The sequence below is a fragment of the Nothobranchius furzeri genome, chromosome 6 (genome assembly GCF_043380555.1).
Source record: "Nothobranchius furzeri strain GRZ-AD chromosome 6, NfurGRZ-RIMD1, whole genome shotgun sequence".
Classification (NCBI taxonomy): Eukaryota; Metazoa; Chordata; class Actinopteri; order Cyprinodontiformes; family Nothobranchiidae; genus Nothobranchius; species Nothobranchius furzeri.
The window spans coordinates 50,717,861-50,737,290 of NC_091746.1; the positions used below are offsets into that span (position 1 = coordinate 50,717,861).

General features: G+C 42.6%; 1 protein-coding gene across 2 annotated transcripts in view; it reads right to left on the reverse strand.

Moving 5' to 3' along the window:
* Positions 1 to 16,481, reverse strand: part of rai14 (retinoic acid induced 14) — a 49,746-nt gene extending 33,265 nt beyond the window's left edge. For both annotated transcript variants that reach the window (XM_070552299.1, XM_015940906.3), the window contains exons 1-2: positions 16,250 to 16,481; positions 15,080 to 15,157 (exon numbers count right to left, since the gene is read on the reverse strand). In XM_070552299.1, the coding sequence (XP_070408400.1) occupies positions 15,080 to 15,115 (36 nt within the window). In that variant the 5' untranslated portion in view covers positions 15,116 to 15,157; positions 16,250 to 16,481. The remainder of the gene's footprint in view (positions 1 to 15,079; positions 15,158 to 16,249) is intronic.
* Positions 16,482 to 19,430: the final 2,949 nt, after the last annotated feature.

A 19,430-nucleotide genomic window follows, 5' to 3' on the forward strand; every position in this document is an offset into this window, starting at 1 on the left:
GCGTGGTAAAGTCTCATCTTAACACATTCATTACTGGTTTCATGGAATTACATATAACTGCAGTTTATGTTAATAAGTTTGCTAATTTTTCAGGAATCTGTGGAACATCAGAGACTTAGCAGCTACTGGAGCTAACCTGTGTACAGCTAACTTGCTACAGAGTAAGCAGCAGAAAGCTGAGCTAACAGGCTGTCAATGGGTGCTGTTTGCAGTGGAACTGCAGGATTTTTATGGTATAACTCAGACAGAATCTACAAGAGCTATTGTGGGACGGCATTTAAACTACTTTTACATACAGATACATGTATTTTTTATTCAATGTTACTTGAATGGGCTAAACAAGTTAATACTTCTGCCAACTCCTTTTTCAGTCAAATGAATGGTTTATATAATGTAACTCAGACTGAATAATTATATAAGTGATAGCTCATCTATAAAGAAACAGCAGGGGTTAAATACTCAGGAAAAGGCTGACTGAGTTAATAAGGTATTATTTATCAAGCTAATCTAGTCTTTGGCCTACTAAAAGACCATGTGATGGCAATCTAATATCAGGTAGACAAGAGCACAATATCCTAAAATGAACATGAACACACAACAGTTCACTCCAGCCCAAATCACACACTAACCTACATTTGGCTTCTGTGTGAATGAAAATCTTCAGTCTCTGGGATTTATCTAGAATGTGAAGTAGGTTAGGCAGGAGGCAAACAACAAGATTTACCTCCAAGGGGGAATAATATCTATCCTGCTTACAACTCAAAGAGTGGTACAGATGGGCAAAATAGCACAGATGAATGTATACTGAATGCCAAAAGAGAAGAGAAGAGAAGAGAAGAGAAGAGAAGAGAAGAGAAGAGAAGAGAAGAGAAGAGAAGAGAAGAGAAGAGAAGAGAAGAGAAGAGAAGAGAAGAGAAGAGAGTGATTGACGGATGTACAGCATCCCCATGTTTTGGTCAGTACTGGCTGTTAACTTCAAACACCTTTTCTGCAGCGATGCCAATGATCAAATGTCCTTAAACAATACATCCTTTCTCTCAGGCCACAGCTGAAACTGCTTACTGCTTTTTAGGGTGCGCGCGCGCACACACACACACACACACACCACAACAACAGTTTAGTCTCTGAAACTCTGAAAGCAGGAATAAAAGACTAAGTCTGCTGAAAAGCTAAACAAAGACCAGATGGTTCCTCTTATGATGACAAACACTGCCATCTATTTCACAATACTGGACAATGGGAGCCTCACAATTAGATAATGACATTTACATTGTGGGAATGCTTTCCCATTTTGCATCCATGATTAATAATGACTGTATTCTTACCTGCATTAATCCCAACAGTTAAGTTGCCTTGAATGATGAGTAAAATCTTACCAAGGTGTAAGTAAAAATTTTAGATTTAACAGATTTTTTTTCTAACACTGTAATATATATGGTGGAATATAAAAATGTCTAAAATGAATGCAGCCAAACTAAATATATTGTTTTGTTCATTCCACAGATTTTTCCTCCTGGTCAGACAACAGACCTCCCCGTGCAACTCAGCCACTAATAATCAAATGTACCAAACTAACGACTGTTACTTTAGCCACAAACCACTAGAATCAAGCTGATACAAAAGGAAAATAATCTTTCCACTATGTTTCAATGCTCTAAGATTTTTTTCAACTCAGACACCAGCTCTGATCAATTTTAACTCAACGTTCTACTTTTTTTACGTTGTGTGCAGCTCCTTGGTTACTTCCTATTAACACCAACGGAGAATGCTTTTAACTGTACCAAAGGATTATTTTTTAAATAAATAATATAACACAATTCCCAAAAACATACATGTTGGATACTAACTTGTCTTTATCAGTTTGAGTGAGTGTGTGCATAGTTGTTTGTCTCATTTGACTTTGTGTGGCCTTGTGATGAAGCAGCGACCTCTACAATCAACATTTAGGATGCATCAAATAACACTACTCTAGTATCAGTGCTGCTGCCTTCTTTTATTTCATAAAGTAAGACTAATCATATTTGATGGTAATTTGTTTTCAAACATTGGGAATAAATACAGGTAAAACCATGAAGAGAAAAACAAAGATGGCGTCATCTATCATCTGTCTCTTGAAAACCATTTGTATTGACTTTTTTATAAACTTAACCGGCCCAAGTCCATTAATAGGTTGCCACTTCCTTAATACATAAAAATGGCTTGTAAATACTTTTTCCAGCTTGAACTGTTCTGTTAACTTTGATGTACTTGCATTTCAAAAAAGCTAAAGGACATCCCAGTCCCAGTATGAGACCACTGAGGCTGCAAGAAGACCTCCAGTAAAAAAAAGCTCTGATGCAAACTTCCTCTAGATACAAATAGTCTTTCCTGCTCCATAAATACACACCAGTGGGGGTGGAAAGAAAGCCACTTCATTAAGCTTGGAAGCTGCTCGTAAAGTCCTTAAAGAGCAGAGGAAATGTAGCATCACTTAAGAGAAGATAAGGCAGGCTCTTTAAGCACTCGTACAGTTAGACAAAGAAGTACCGAGTTCAAATAAAAACTAAACATTACAGTCAAATTAGTCATTATCTGGAGTCTAAGCAAAACATTTGGAGGAAAAAGTATTTGGATGGTTAAACAATTCCCAAGTTCTTTCCAGAATCCCGTGTGTCTCCATTATGAGATGGATCGTTGTGTTGATTTGAGTTCTCAATAAACTAGGATTCAATCTGTGTAATGAAAAGTTTTTTTTAATTAAAAGTGATGTCGGGAGATCCGGTCTTGGGGAGGGAGCTGGGTCTGTGACGGTGGCTGCAGCGTAATTATCTGTCTCTTTTATTTAGCGACACGGAGAAGTTAAAAGGAGAGAGAAATAGAAGTTTTTGTTCCACTTTATTCTTTTGTTTCATGATGATAAACTAATGTTAAATTCAAATTAAAGAGAAAAAGGGAGGAAGCTTTGGTTTATTTGAAGTTACAGGAGGAATTGTTTCCTATCTGCATATCCAGAGTAGGGCTGGGGGTAAACGATTATTTTTAAAACGATTATTCTGACGATTATTTTATTGAATAGTCGACTATTCTAATGACTATTTAGAAAATTAATCTAATGATTATTTTTCTATTGCACAGTTAACAAAAACCAGAAAATCTCAAATAAATTCCTCAAAAAAATTGATAAATTCTTACTGTAAGAGAATAAACACTACAGGCCTTCCATTTTGTATAACACTGCGTTTATTGTGTTGGTTGGTTATGTTCTGGTGACGTGTAGAACTTGGGAGTGCAGGCTGCTGCCTGAGAGGTGGTAGAAGATGGAGTGTCTCCATGCTGCTTTGTTTTGGTCACTTATGTGCGTGAGGCGAGTGGTCTTACGGGTTAAACCAAACTCAGGTGATATTTTACACTAAACCGAAAACCCACAACACTCTAAATGTAATAAAAGGGAGATCTACACCACAAAAAAGATCAACTCTAAACCAAAACGTAACAGCTTATCCCAACGCAAGAAGCTGTTAGCGAAGATGCTAACAGTAGCTTTACCAACGTTAAGTTGAAGTTACCAAGTTTAAATAAACCAAAAACACCCAGCAGCAAACAGACCAGCACGGAGGAGAGACTGCTACCACCAAAACAGCTCTCCTCATGTCTGAAAGAAGCTCCTTAATGAAGGGAGAAGCGCTCCCGGTGATTTTCTACATCTGCGATAGACACGAAGCAGCGCATCTGACCCCGGAAGTTGTTGTCCGTTGCCGGGAGACGAAGGGGCAAAACAGGAAAATAATCTAGTAGAGGACGGACGTTGTTCCGGGTCTTCGGTATTTGGCGGAGATGTTAGTGAAGGCGGAGAAGAGGGCGAACTAGAGGAAAAACGGGCAGATTCCTCCTCTATTTACAAACTCCTGGGGATGCAACAAGTGGGCGCGGTGCGTCGACTTCCGGATCTGACGTCGACAAATTTTTAGAATCGAGCCGTCGACTTCGTCGAGGCTTCGCTACAGCCCTAATCCAGAGACAGCATGGACATGAGGCTTACATGGTGAGGGTCCCACAGGACAGGTTATTGCAGTCACACATCCGAGCTAGAGGGGGACAGGTGTTGACCTTTATATTGCAAGCTATGTGCATTACAGCCAGTGATCTAAGCAGCAGGGGACCCCCCCCCCCCCCCCCCCCGCAAATTTAAATGATGATTTTTACATCAGTAATGACTGTGTGTACAGTCTCTCATACGGATCTGGAAACAGCCTGAACCTACTGCATGAAGCAAGGGTGATAATTGTGCTTTGGGCTGCTGTACTAACTCCTGTCGACGATTGATGACACAGACAAACACCCCTCCTCCACCTCCTCTTCCAGATTAATGCAGAGCTGACCCAGAGGTTTTACTGTCTCTGTACTTGTTCACCGTTCCCAGCCAGAATAAACCCTGCATGCCTAACCAAGTCTGGCTCATCCAAATCAAATACAGCCAAGAGGGGATGCTTCAGGCTATAGTTCAATTAAAAGAAACACATCTATAACTCGAGTCCTCCTGCAGCATTAGGAGGTATTTTTGCCATTCTTCCATGTTTCATCTTTTGTGGAAAAAGCTGTGTAACATTTTTCTCTGATAATGAGCAAGCCTAAGGATGCTGAGAAACTTTACATTTTAGTATTTTTAACCAGAGTACAAGGCTGTTTTTTACAGAAATGTTTTCAGATGATCAGCATGTGATGTTCTCTGCTGTTCTGCTCTAGTTAGCACAGCAGACACATTTCAGAACTCCTGATAAGGAGGACTCCATTCTTCACGATGTTACAGCTAAACTAACACCCTATACATTTTAAAAGGTGTCAGAAATTCATCAGACTGTGAAAACAGAGTTTAGACTTTAATGTCTAGTAGCTCTGATTAATTCCAGCTCTAAAACAGTTGTGTGGCATGAGCCGAGACAGCATAATCCACACATTGATTAGACGCAGAGGGTGATAAGTGGGTGGGTGTGTGGGTGTGCTGTCTAGCTACATGGATGTGTGTGTGTTTGTAAGCCTCGAGTAATCCTGCTAAGTGTAGACGCTGAGGAAGCAGGTTAAAGCAATGTGAGAGCTGGTTGAGTGTTTATTTCTAGGACAGCGACCAAACAAACAAATGCTGATTCTGTCCATTTTGATTCTACATTTAAAATAGCCCACCCAATAAAGAATTTATGAATAGCCTGACAATAAAAAGCATGTGAAGTCAACGATGGGTGCTATGCTGCTGAAACGGGGGACCTGATATAATTTATATAGCTGTCCAAAGATTTTGAAAATGACTCAATGATAAATTGACAGTTTTTATGATAACAGTTTGTATAAACTCAAGAAGAGTAATCAGGTTCATTCAAATTAATTACAAAGTTCCCCTTTGACATGAAATGATCTCAACTCCTCCTCACATATTACATTTCCACTAAATTTGTGAGAAAGTTTTCAGGGCCCCAAAGAAAGTCCAACAAGCACCAGGATGGTCTCCTTAAGGAATGGCAGCAGGCATGTATGAGTGCTTCTACATGCATAGTGAGGAAAAGACCTTTGGAGGACTGGCTGGTTTCAAGAAGGGCGACAAAGAATCCTCTTCTCTCCAAGAGAAACATCAGGGACACAATTGCAAAAAAATGTATAAGAATCAAAATGCTAAAGATTGGGGTAAAGGTATTTCCCACCAATGTGGTGCAGTTGGGAAAAGAAGAAGAGGAAAAAGTAAAGGGCCTGTATTTCTATAGCACCTTCTTGGGGTTCTACAACCCCCCAAGGTGCTTCACTACACAATCAGCCATTCACCCATTCACACACACATTCACACACTGGTGGTGATGAGCTACAATGTAAACACAGCTGCCCTGGGGTGCACTGACAAAGGCAAGGCCTGCTGAGCACTGGCACCACCGGTCCCTACGACCACCAGCAGCAGGCAAGGTGAGTTAAGTGTCTTGCCCAAGGACACAACAGCAGCATTCTCTGGTGGGAACTGGGATTGAACCTGCAACCTTCACCCGCTTTACTCAAGAGTGTTCCCATTAGTCCTGTGCCAAGCCAAAAGCAAAGCATCCTGAAACCATTCATCAAGGCAAGGAAGTAGACTCACTGACAGTTTAGCTTTGGAACATAGCTTTAAATAATGGTGTCACAGTTAGTAGCATTGTTGCCTCACAGCAAGAAGGTGTAGCGTCCAGAAAGGGTCAGCCATGTATGTAGTGTTAGTCTATGTATGCATTTATTTTGGGTGCTTTTTAAGCTCAACAAAAGTCATACAAATCCTGGCTTTTGCTTTTCTGTGTGGAGTTAGCATGTTCACCCTATGCATGGTTGGGTTTTCTCCAGGTTCTCCGGTTTTCTCACAGACAAAAACATTAATCTTAGGTTAAAACTGTAAGTCACTTGAATAAAATGCATCAGCTAAATGAATAAACATAAATATCCTTCAGAAGCAACTTCTCCAAACTGTCCAACAACAGTGATAGGTGGTATAGAGTCAGACAATGTCTATTTTATCTTTATTGCGTGGACAGAATCGTTACCCAAGGGTGCTCAATCCTGGTCCTTGAGGACTGGTATCCTCCATGTTTTAGTTGTTTCCCTTCTTTAATACACCCGGTTTCAATCAGCAGGTTATTAACAAACTTCTGCATAGCTTAATGAGCTGCTGAACCAGTGCAGTGTTTCAACCACTGCATCAAGTGTGCTGGAGCAGAGAAACATCACCGGAACATTGTTACCATGAGGCAACGGTGATAAACAGGTTTCTTGGGAAATAAAACATGAAAATGTAGTCAATCCCTATCAGGCAGGTGGTCAAACAAACAAACAATTATTCACATATTCAAACTAACTTTAAATATTTTCATACAAGAATGGTCTGCCATCAATCAGGAAACGAGGCAGAAGATGATTGACAGAATGCCAGGGTCAATTATAATAATTTTGAAAACAAAAGACCATCAATAAAAAATAGTGACCCTCTGCATAAAACTTCAAGTAATTTATAATAAAAACCCAATAGAAATTCTGCAATGTTTGATTTAACCAACTCAGAAAACTTCTGCAAATCTTATCTTACACCTTTACTTCACTAAAAAAAAAAAGCAGCAACGGTTGACTTAAATGTAAATACAAGATTATTACACAATATGGAGAATAGTTTAACATCGTCCAGAACATGGCAAGAATGTGTGTGAGATGCTTTATGGCAATTTGCCAAACTCATTACCATAAACCTGATTACACTCCTAAACACCGCTCCGTCTCTAGCACACTCGGATAGGGACACAGACACACACTCTGTTACAGACACAAAATCTAGCAGATACACACACAAGCTACACACCACAAAGAATTCCTCTAATTTGCTTTGTCCTTGCATAACTACACACCTGCTCACAGCTTCTGATAAAATCAGCCTCCCTGGAATGTGCAGAATTTCAGTGGGCTAACTTAATCTGGAAGAAGTCAACCCGCAGCACATTTGATGTGTGTTGCGTAAATGCTACACTCGTCACGGTTGTTAAATAGATGTAATTAATCACCTATTAGCTGCCATCTCACCTAACCTCTTGTGCCAGATCACTATTTAATGTTAAACTTGGCAAAGCATGAGCACCTAAGCTGAAGCACAAACTGCATAGCCTTACCGAGGATTCACTGTCCAGGATTTCAGAAAGCTAATTTACCTAGCCTGGTGACAAGAACTATGCAGAGCACATGGAGTTCACATTGAAGTTAGCTTTTTTTAAGGTGCACATTTAAAGTATTTTCCTTAAAATCCTGTCTAATGAGAGTCAGATCTCTTGAATCATTGTATACTAATTACTTCATGTTCAGTAATGATTTTATATGCATTGTCGGTGTTCAGCACTTTGGGCGGTCTTGATTGGTGGCAGTAAAGGACTTTACAAATAAATAAATGGCTTGTATTTGATATAGCGCCTTCTAGAGTCATGGGACATCATGTATCAACCGTACTTACGCACAGATCTGTGCATAAGTACTAATTTACGCATTGTGTAGTATTCATCATTTTGTACACATGCGTAGAAATGTTCCTAAAACATAAGAAAACATCAGACCATGCGTAGGAAAAGCATCTTGAGGTAGAATGGGGAAACCGCTACACCGAAGGTCTCAGTCATCCACAAATGTTCCTCATCCACAAATTATTTTACCCATTAAATAAATATTTCGGTGGAAAAACGGCCTTGTCACATAACTGGTGCTAAAACACCCAACGGGAATCAGACATTCTAGAATGGATTTCGTGTTTTTTGTAATCACAATTTGTATTCTTCCTATATTTATGTTTTAATTGTTTTTAATTAATTAATTAATATTATTTAAATGTTTATTATATGACATTTTTGTTCTTGTGAAATGCCTCGTGATTTTGCTTGAAATACACATGATAAAAGAATGTTTCTATATTATTATCAAGGATTTGTCAGAGCATGCTCTCTGAAGTAAACGTGTTTCCATGAGCGCACTAACAGGGGATCCGTCTGGAGTTATGCTAGGATTTGAGACCGATTGTGGAGTGACAAACCGCACAAATCTGATTCCAGTCCATTTTTAATTTTAAATTACAACTACGAGAACCCCCCAACATCTCCTCTGCTCCCCGATCATACACGCGTCGTCAAGGTAACCAGACTGAATGACGGTTCAGAAGAGGCTGCACTCTCAGACATTTCCAAATAAAACTAACTTCAAACAGAACGACTCCTTAAATGTAAAATGAAAATAAGAGCACGATTTATCAGATTAAAGTTTTTATTTATTCCTGACGGGAATCTCTTCTTTAACAATAATAATAATAATAATAATAATAATAATTTTAAAAATCGAACTTATAGCGCTTTTTAGGACACTCAAAGACTCATGCACTCTCACATTCACACACTGCTAGTGATGGTAAGCTACTTTGTAGCCACAGCCGCCCTGGGGCGGTCTGACAGAGGCGAGGCTGTCATTTGGCGCTATCGGCCCCTCTGACCACCACCAACACAGGGAAGTTGGGTGAGGCGTCTTGCTCAAGGACACATCAGCAGAATACCTCTGGCAGGAGCTGGAATCGAACCCATGACCCTCCGATCATGAGGCAACCCCGCTCTACCTACTCTTCTCTGTCGCGACCACATAACCTAACTTGTTTGGTTCTTTTGTTCTTCGGCAGCCTGATCTCACAACAAAATAAACTTTTTTTTTCCTGTGTAGAAGGCAGAGAATCCCCTCATCTGCTGAGGACATAGCGTGACCAAATATAGTAAATTGAGGGTGTTTCTGTATGTAAATGACTGAGAACAGACACGAGCACCTGGGTACACACAGGTGGGATTTATCAACAGACGAGTGCGGAGGAGCATGCGTACGAGAGGCCACCACATTTCATAAATCAGGGTTTTGACCGTTCATACGAACATTCAAAATTTCGTTCATAGGAACAAATTTAGGAATTATACTACGAACGTTGGATGAAGGAGGCCCCTGGAACCCCCCAAGGCACTTTACAAAACAATCAGTCATTCACACACACATTCACATAGTGATGGTGATGAGCTACACTGACAGACAAGTCTGCCATACACAGGTGTGTTGGAGCAGGAAAACAGCCAAAACATTTTTTTTGTCAGGTTTTGGCCCTCCAGGACCAGAAATGAATGGCTCTTATCTAGGATATCTGTGTAAGAGCTATCAAATACTTTTTTTTTTATTTCCAATGTATTTTGGTTTAAAGGATTAAATATGTAAGAAGCATCACATATATTTTTAGAAATATATTTATTACAAGGGAGACCCAGCACACGTTGGTAGGTCTATGTCTCTTGGCTGGCCAGGGAACACCTTGGGAGTCCCCCGAAAGAGCTGGCCCAAGTAGCTGAGGAGAGGGAAGTTTGGGCGTCCTGGCTTAGGCTGCGGCCCTCACAACCCGACTCGGATAAGCGGCTGAAAATGGATGAATGGATGGATGGCATTTATTACATGTGGTATAGTTTTAGAAAACATTTCAATCTTCCAGCAGTAGTTAATGAAATTGGCTGTGAAAATATCAGCTTGGAAGCCAGAAAATCATGGTTAACCGTTTGTTAACCATGATTTTTTTTTCTATTACAATCATACTTCAATCTAGACATGAAATATTTTTTAAAAACAACCACTTAAACAGAAGACAGCCAGCTAAAAACTGATGGCTTATTTTTGAGAATTTTTTATCATGAGCTGAAGTATCTTATTGTAAGTCTACTGTTGATTTGGGCTCGGCAATATGGAACAAAAGCTTATAAAAAATACTACTACTAATAATAATAATAATGATCTATATAAATTATTATTGAAAAAAATAAAAAAGGTAGAAAATATATTTCATGTGCAGCCCTGAACATTTTATACCAATACTTAATGACAAAACAAGTTGTGTTACCAGACCTGGTTTTTATCGGATTTCTGCAAACTTTGAAAACCACCATTGTTTGTTTCGTTTGTTTGTTTTTGTCAGACTTGTAAGAATGAAAACATTGCCACACTGGTGAAGTACTGTAACATTTCTTTGGGAAAATGTCTTCCACCTCTCCTAGCTGCAACATCTTATTTAATTCACATTGCTGTCGTTTAGGTTTGGCGGGGGGAGGGGGCTTGGTGACCGAGCGTGCTTCGGTCTGTGTTTCTGATTGGTTTGGTGTAAGTAATTACTCTAGTATGAAGCTTCCAGATAGGCTTTAATGGAAAAAGGAAACTTAACTGGAGTTTTTATTGATCCATTGTTTTTCTGTCGCACCACATGTCTATTGATCGATAAATATCATTACTGAATTATTGTCCTGCCCTACCACTGATATTTAAATTCCATTGTGGTCTCCATATTTTACATAAAATTACATCATGATACTTTAATAAAAGACAGTGTTATCAAAGAGCTCTTAGCCATCCATTTCACTTAAAAAAAAACAACACATCATGTTCTCTACCACAGGCTCATGTCTCTCTTGGACCTTCTGCTGTAGAGGTGTTCAAGTGAAACTTTGGCTGACTGATGCACTCAGTTCAATAAAGTGGAGGAGGATAAGTAAAGTGGAACACTTCATTAGAAACTCAACCCAGCCACAGATTCCAGTGCCAGTTATCTGACTGGAAATGTTTTTACTTCACCAAAAAGGTATTTACAATGGCACAGGGTTACTGTTATTTTGTTAGGGAAAAAAATGAAGGGCTGCTTTTTGGGGGGAGAACATTCCTCAGTAATCTGTCACTGACACACACAACCTAAAATAGAACCCAGGAGATGTTTTCTTTCTATTTAGGTTGTTCTGGAGCTCTATAAAAAGCCATGGAATGACTATTAGCTATAACATGCTACTCTTTTTATTTTTACTTTATGCATTAATTTGAATCGCTCAGAACTGTACTAAATTGACTACTCATCACTTGTGCTGGTCAATAGTACACACACATGATTGAATATAAGATTATAACAAGGAAGAAACGTGTAATCTAAATCTATTGCCCACCTCAAAAAAGTAATATGGTGGGCTATAATGTTTTGGCCTGTATCTGTGTGAGTTGGTTTGTAGTGTTAGCAAAATACCACAGGAAACACTGGATGGACTTAATTAAACTCTCAGGAAAGGAATTATTTGATGTGATAAAGGTTTGGAGTCAACCACATCTAATGGACCTTAAACATGCAAATGGCTATAACTCAGTCAGTTTCACTGTAAATGGCTGCTGTCCAGTCGATTATGCTCTTTTATTTGACACAAGAGATGGCATTGGCATCCCACTTCGGCTTGGATGGTGACAGTGAGAGTGTCGTGTACATTTCTGTGAGATTTATACTGATCGAAATGGTGTTGTTTTTTTGTGGATAAATTATTAAATAACTTATTGGAATATTGTGAAGTGTAACTAAAGCAGCTGTTCTTGCATGTTTTTACTATTAGTCTATGAACCCAATGTGCAAAAGCCCGTTTTTACCTCGTGAAGTGGCCATGTTAATGACTTGTCTGCACCCTGTGGCAAGCGGAGCAAGGTATGCATAAGTCACAATATACTGCGATACATTCAAGTCAGATGTAATTATCGATTTCTTTTTTACTGAATTTATTGCAGAAATATTCAATAAACAGTCTAAACTTATAATTAACATGTTTAACATGAGGTATCTGAACCAGAATAGAGGGATTTACATTTCAATGGTGGAAACAAAACTAATTGCACACTGCTGCTAACTAGCGGTCGGCGTTTGAATTGCACCAACAGAAAAGAAAATACATGAATGTTAGCATGTGAATTCTTTCAAAAATTAGATACATGCCTTTTGAATATTGATGTAATATCACAGGAAAAAATATCACAATATATTGCCATATCGATATTTTTGATACACAGCTTTGGAATATCGATATAATATCGCTGACATAATTTTTGCGATATATTCCTATATTGATCTTTTCTTACATCCCTATTCACAGCTATTGAAAATGATCTCATAATTTGGCTAAAACGGCTCTAGCTCTATCGTTTCTCAACATATGATGACTTAAACTGACATGGACAGCAGCAGCCACTGAATGCTAGGCTTTACAGCTCCCCCTTCAAAGTGTGACAGTATGAGTGGGAGTTCTGCAAAGACATGTATGATGTGGCATCAGTAGTGTTCCTAAGCAACATCCACATGCACAGCTCTTCCCTTTCTTCTCTAACGCCGCCTACGACGGGTTATTTTGGTGAGGACAGGGAATTTGCTGCTACTCAAACCATGTCTCACTGCTCCTGTACAACACGTTTTGACAAGACATCTTATCATAAAGGTGAGATATCAATCGGTTTTATTCACAAATAAAGAAGTATTTCACCTGGCAGCTCTGGACAAAATATTTACTTGAACAATGGATGCCATTGTACTCCCCCACAAAGCTGACTGGATTTGCAACACTTTACTAATTTTAGGCAGATGTGGAGTGAGTCCTCCTATAAGTTCTACACATGGATCTGCTCAGATTTGTAATCCACCAGTAGATATCTAGTCCTAACAAAAACCTAGGCCTTGGTTATAATTTGCAATGCGTCGTGGGTGTAATGGAATGAAAGCAGGGGCGTACTCCACCTTATTCCTCCTCTGTGAGCCCGTCTCACCCACTCTCAGCAGAACATGCTATTTAACCAGAGCTAACCACACACTCCTAATCTCCTGGAAAGTGTCAACATAAACCAAATGTCTCATTTACTTGGCATTCTTCACTCCTTTTGCTGACTCCTCTTTGCTTCTGCCACACACACACACACACACACACACACACACACACACACACACACACACACACACACACCACCACCTAAAAAACTTGTCTCATTTATCACGCTGTCTGTCAGACTTTTCCTGTCTGCCGTTTGGCTCTGTGTCATTAGGGGTCACCGTGACAACGGATGAGTCAGACGCAGTGGAGACGCCTCACTTCCTGTGAGTGTAGAACATCTCCGACTGAAGCCAAATGAATGACTGTAGGGCTGGGGGTAAACGATTATTTTTAAAACGATTATTCTGACGATTATTTTATCGAATAGTCGACTATTCTAATGACTATTTAGAAAATTAATCTAATGATTATTTTTCTATTGCACAATTAACAAAAACCAGAAAATCTCAAATAAATTCCTCAAAAAAATTGATAAATTCTTACTGTAAGAGAATAAACACTACAGGCCTTCCATTTTGTATAACACTGCGTTTATTGTGTTGGTTTTCTGGTGAAGTGTAGAACTTGGGAGTGCAGGCTGCTGCCTGAGAAGTGGTAGAAGATGGAGTGTCTCCATGCTGCTTTGTTTTGGTCACTTATGTGCGTGAGGCGAGTGGTCTTACATTTTAAACTAAACCGAAAACCCACAACACTCTAAATGTAATAAAAGGGAGATCTACACCACAAAAAAGATGAACTCTAAACCAAAACGTAACAGCTTATCCCAACGCAAGAAGCTGTTAGCGAAGATGCTAACAGTAGCTTTACCAACGTTAAGTTCAAGTTACCAAGTTTAAATAAACCAAAAACACCCAGCAGCAAACAGACCAGCACGGAGGAGAGACTGCTACCACCAAAACAGCTCTCCTCATGTCTGAAAGAAGCTCCTTAATGAAGGGAGAAGCGCTCCCGGTGATTTTCTACATCTGCGATAGAGACGGAGCAGCGCACATCTGACCCCGGAAGTTGTTGTCCGTTGCCGGGAGACGAAGGGGCAAAACAGGAAAATAATCTAGTAGTGGACGGACGTTGTTCCGGGTCTTCGGTATTTGGCGGAGATGTTAGTGAAGGCAGAGAAGAGGGCGAACTAGAGGAAAAACAGGCAGATTCCTCCTCTATTTACAAACTCCTGGGGATGCAACAAGTGGGCGCGGTGCGTCGACTTCCGGATCTGACGTCGACAAATTTTTAGAATCGAGCCGTCGACTTCGTCGAGGCTTCGCTACAGCCCTAACCATCATGGAGAAATTCCTCCCTAAAGACTGACTCACAATCCACAGGATCAGGAGAGGTGCACCGCCAAAGTATCAGGGAATATTTGTCGGTTTAATGAAAATCATTTTAAAAAAATATGGCTGTAACACCATAAATCCTTTTAAGAAGTCACTCGAGTTTCCATGATTTCTCTTTTGTATATAGGTCTGTTTCGTATCACTTACAGCATGAATCATTGCTTTGTGATGCCAAAGCAGCATTTTTAGGTCCTAACATTCTGGTGATGTGCTCTGAAGGAGCTGCGATGCAAAATCAACATTTTTATATGTTTAGAAAAGCTCTAAATGGAGCCCTAAAGAGATAGCACAGACAAAATCAATAAACACTTTATTCCATTTTGCAACCTATTTGGTTTTACTTAAACATACACCAACAACTCAACGGCCATTACTGACAATAAAGGTGAGAGAAGCTGCTAAAAGTCATTCACAACTTCTCAGGGCACACAGACACACACACACACACACACACACACACACACACACACACACACACACACACACACACACACACACACACACACACACACAGAGCGAGAGAGAGCTTACATAGTCATGAACATGTGTTTGAGTGCTTACATCAGTTTTCCTAAACTTGGCTTTAAGGCTCTTCATGTTCAGTCTGATCCATGCAGTCAGTCGATTGCTCTGCTGAGGCTGTAAAGAACAAAACGCAGATGTTTAAACAAAGCCTCAATAATGTTTGCACCCATTTCAGATGTGATTCTGAAGATTTCTGACATGCTGAGTGTTTTGGGATTTTTGACGCACACTGGTTATTGCGATACGAGTTATAAATCTGGGTTTTGTCAGCCGTGAGTTAAGCTGTCAGGAGTTTTACAGCCAAAGTAAATCAAAGTTGTTTTAAAAAAAACTAGAAATGTATTAAATGTTTCATTGAGGATATGTTCGGTAGGTAGAAACGAGTGTGACACATCTGTTTGAAGCTCTTTACCGTTTAACGTTTGATCTGAGTTAATAAGTAATGGTAAATATAGATCTCACTAATTAAATCTATGCAACACCCATGTCTGCTAATGGTGCATGGTTTTGTTTCCCCTACAAGGATGTTGTAAATCACAAGAGATCTGTTGGGAATGTCTGGTTACTACATTTTGGCAACACCTCAAGGCAACCTTTTGGAGTTTGGATTGGCAATCTTACTTTAATCTAATTTGCAGAATACTGTGCATAATGTTTCTACTGAAAGCCAAGTGTAGGACATTTGACTCGTAAATACTTTTGCAGACAGAAAGCATGAGTTGGAGGGAGTTAGGTGGGTTAAGTGTAGCCTACCAAAGGTGTGTGGATACTAGAAACGTGTTTTGATTAATCTGGACACTATTTGGACTGATATCCATTTGCCTACCGAGCTCACTGATTGACACCAGAATCTGAAGCATCACTGTTTACGAAAACATGAAGGTAGCAGAGGTGCTGCTGCAGACACCAGCTGCTCTTCTGCAACATAAATAAAACACAGATTTGTAAAACTGTTATCAAGTCAGACCCAAGCTAATCCGTTATCACATCTGTGTTATTTAGGAGGAAACACGCGGCTTTTTGAGTAAAGCTTTCAGGAAACCCGCTTTAGAATGAAAACCGAATATGAATGAACCTTCGTACTGCATCTGATGGAAAAGCGTAGCTTCTCCTGAACGGAGCCGAGCTTGTGCCTCTGGGACTCATTTACTGTTTAAAGTGATTTTTTAAAAGAAGATAACGGTTCATATAATCAAAACTACTTACCCTGCTGTGTTTTGTGGACTCACAGGACTGCTGGACACATGAAAGACACAACGGCTTTCTTCTTCTTCTTTGAGACAAAAACAGAAATTAGCCGCCGAGAACAACGAGCCGCAGCGAGGCTAGTAGCCCGAAGAGGGAGAAAACAACCCGACGATTCTCACTGGCTCCACTCGGCCCACATACATTAAAAGTTGAGCCGTTCATGGACTCCTGCTGCTCTCGCGCTCGGGACTCAACTCCGCGAGCCTGCTGCTGCCCGGTTTAGGAAAGTGACGTCACGCTCCCTGTGCTCTCGTGACCGCGGAGAGCGAGCCCGCTTCTGAGCTCCATTAGCTCTGTGAAGCTGACCCCCGTCAGCTTCAAAAGTGCAGGCAAATAGCCTGCTCGGTTAGCGCTTCGTTTGTGTTGATTTGTGCAGGTGAAACTGACGTTTGTGCTGCTATGGTTTCTGAGATATTAAACTTTATTTTATAGGTCATTCAGAGCCCCCCCCCCCACACACACACACACACACACACACACACTCCAAACTGCTCCAAAATGGACCACAATAGTCCACTTTTTTAGTGCTTTGTTTGTGCTGATTTGTGCAGGTGAAACTGACGTTTGTGCTGCTATGGTTTCTGAGATATTACACATTTTAATTTAGTATGATGACATCAAATTCCCAAAGTGCTCCAAAATGGACCATATTAGTCTATTTTTTTAGTGCTTCGTTTGTGCTGATTTTTGCAGGTGAAATTGACGTTTGTGCTGCTATGGTTTCTGAGATATTACACATTTTAATTTAGTATGATGACATCAAATTCCCAAAGTGCTCCAAAATGGACCATATTAGTCTATTTTTTTAGTGCTTCGTTTGTGCTGATTTTTGCAGGTGAAATTGACGTTTGTGCTGCTATGGTTTCTGAGACATATGCTTGACAAAGTTTTTTCAAATACCATGTGTGCCTTTTATTTGTAAAAGAGTTCAATAAAGTTTTGCAAGAAAACCTGTCTCATTTATGTTTTTTAAATAAAGATGGGAGACAAGATAGGGTGTGGCAGTACCCCCCACCCCCACCCCCCTCAAAGGGCGGATTCCAGATGCCCACAGGAACATGGAGCAGGGCGGGAGGAGGGGGACCCGGAGGGAGGGCCGAGAGGGGCCGAGGGCCCGATGAAGAGGAGGCAGGGACCAGTAGAGTCCGGGGGCCTGCGCCTGGGGCAGAGGAGGCGACGACGACGGGCTCTTGGGGGCCTGCGTCTGGGACAGAGGAGGAGACGAGGATGGACTCTTGGGGACCCCCGCCTGATGAGGGCAGGACTGGTGGTGACCGGAGGCAGAGACGCCCTTGACTTCTGGACTGGAGGCAGCGTCGTCGGCCTCTGGGCTGGAGATGGCGGAGACGTTGGACTGGAGGGAGCGTCGACCTCTGGAGTGGACGAGGCGTCGACCTCTGGAGTGGATGAGGCGTCGACCACAGGACTGGAAGAGGCGTCGACCTCCATCGACTTCTGGTCCGTCGACTGCTGGACCGTCGACTTCTGGTCCGGGGGCGTCGACTTCTGGTCCGGGGGCGTCAACTTCTGGTCCGGGGGCGTCAACTTCTGGTCCGGGGGCGTCAACTTCTGGTCCGGGGGCGTCAACTTCTGGTCCGGGGGCGTCAACTTCTGGTCTGGACCGTCGGCTTCTGGTCCGGGGACGTCGACTTCTGAATCGTCGACTTCTGGTCCGGGGGCGTCGGCTTCTGGTCTGTCGACTTCTGGTCCGGGGGAGTCGGCTTCAGGTCCAGGGGCGTCGACTTCTGGACCGTCGACTTCTAGTCTGGGGGCGTCGGCTTCTGGTCTGTCGACTTCTGGTCTGGGGGTGTCGGCTTCTGGTCCAGGGGCGTCGACTTCTGGACCGTCGACTTCTGGTCTGGGGGTGTCGGCTTCTGGTCCAGGGGCGTCGACTTCTGGACCGTCGGCTTCTGGTCCGAGGGCGTCGACTTCTGGTCTGTCGGCTTCTGGTCAGGGGGCGTCGACTTTTGGTCCAGGGGCGTCGACTTCTGGACCGTCGGCTTCTGGTCCGGGGGCGTCGACTTCTGGTCTGTCGGCTTCTGGTCCGGGGGCGTCTGCTTCTGGTCCAGGGGCGTCGGCTTCTGGTCCGGGGACGTCGGCTTCTGGTCCGGGGACGTCGGCTTCTGGACCGTTGACTTCTGGACCGTTGACTTCTGGTCCGGGGGCGTCGGCCTCTGGTCCGTCGACTTCTGGACCGTCGACTTCTGGACCGTCGACTTCTGGACCGTCGACTTCTGGACCGTCGACTTCTGGACCGTCGACTTCTGGACCATCGACTTCTGGACCGTCGACTTCTGGACCGTCGACTTCTGGACCGTCGACTTCTTGAGTGGAGGAGGAGTTGCTGCAGACGGGACCGCTTGGACAGGCTGGACCGGATGCCGTGCGACCCCCTCGACCACCGCTGGAACAGGATGTGACTGGACTGGTGGTGCTGGAAACTGGGAGAGGAGGGAGGATAGAGTGTCCAGTTGGAGCTCCTGGAGACTGAGGCTCTGATGGAGTTGGGCCAGCTCAGCTCGGAGACCGGCGAGCTCTGCTGGGTGGACTGCAGGCTTGCTCCTCTGGCTCTGAAACGAGGGAGTTGCTGGCTGGACTGAAACCCTCTCCTGGTATTCGGGGAAGACAGGTTGTCCAGGTGGGACTCCTTGAGGCTGACGAGCTGACGGATCCGACCAAGCTCCGCCAGCAGATCTGCGAGCTCTGTCAGCTGGGCTGTGGGCGTGGTTCCTCTGCCTGCAGATGACGGAGGCGCGGATTGGTCTGACTGGGGGCGGGTCCAAGCAGGTGCGCAGAGCTGGGGCAGCGGCAAGCTCGTGGCTCCGTCCTGGGACACAGGATTGCGGTGGAGCCCGGCTTCCTTCCCCACGCCGTGGGCCAGCTCCGGGGGAGCACACAGCCAATCTGGTTCCCATGAAGCTGGAGCGATCCGGAATCGTCTCCCGGTCCAACCTCTCATCTGGCTCCAGAAGGGTGGAGAGGAACGCTGCGGTTGAAGCCCGGTGACGGCGTCTGCGGCGAGGCAAAGGCGAAGCCGGAGGAGGAGAAGAAGCCGGCCGGTGGTCCAAAGCGAGGAACTGGAGCAGGCACCCCAGGGGAGAATCTCCCCGCTGGATCCTTTACTGGGTCGGTTCATTCT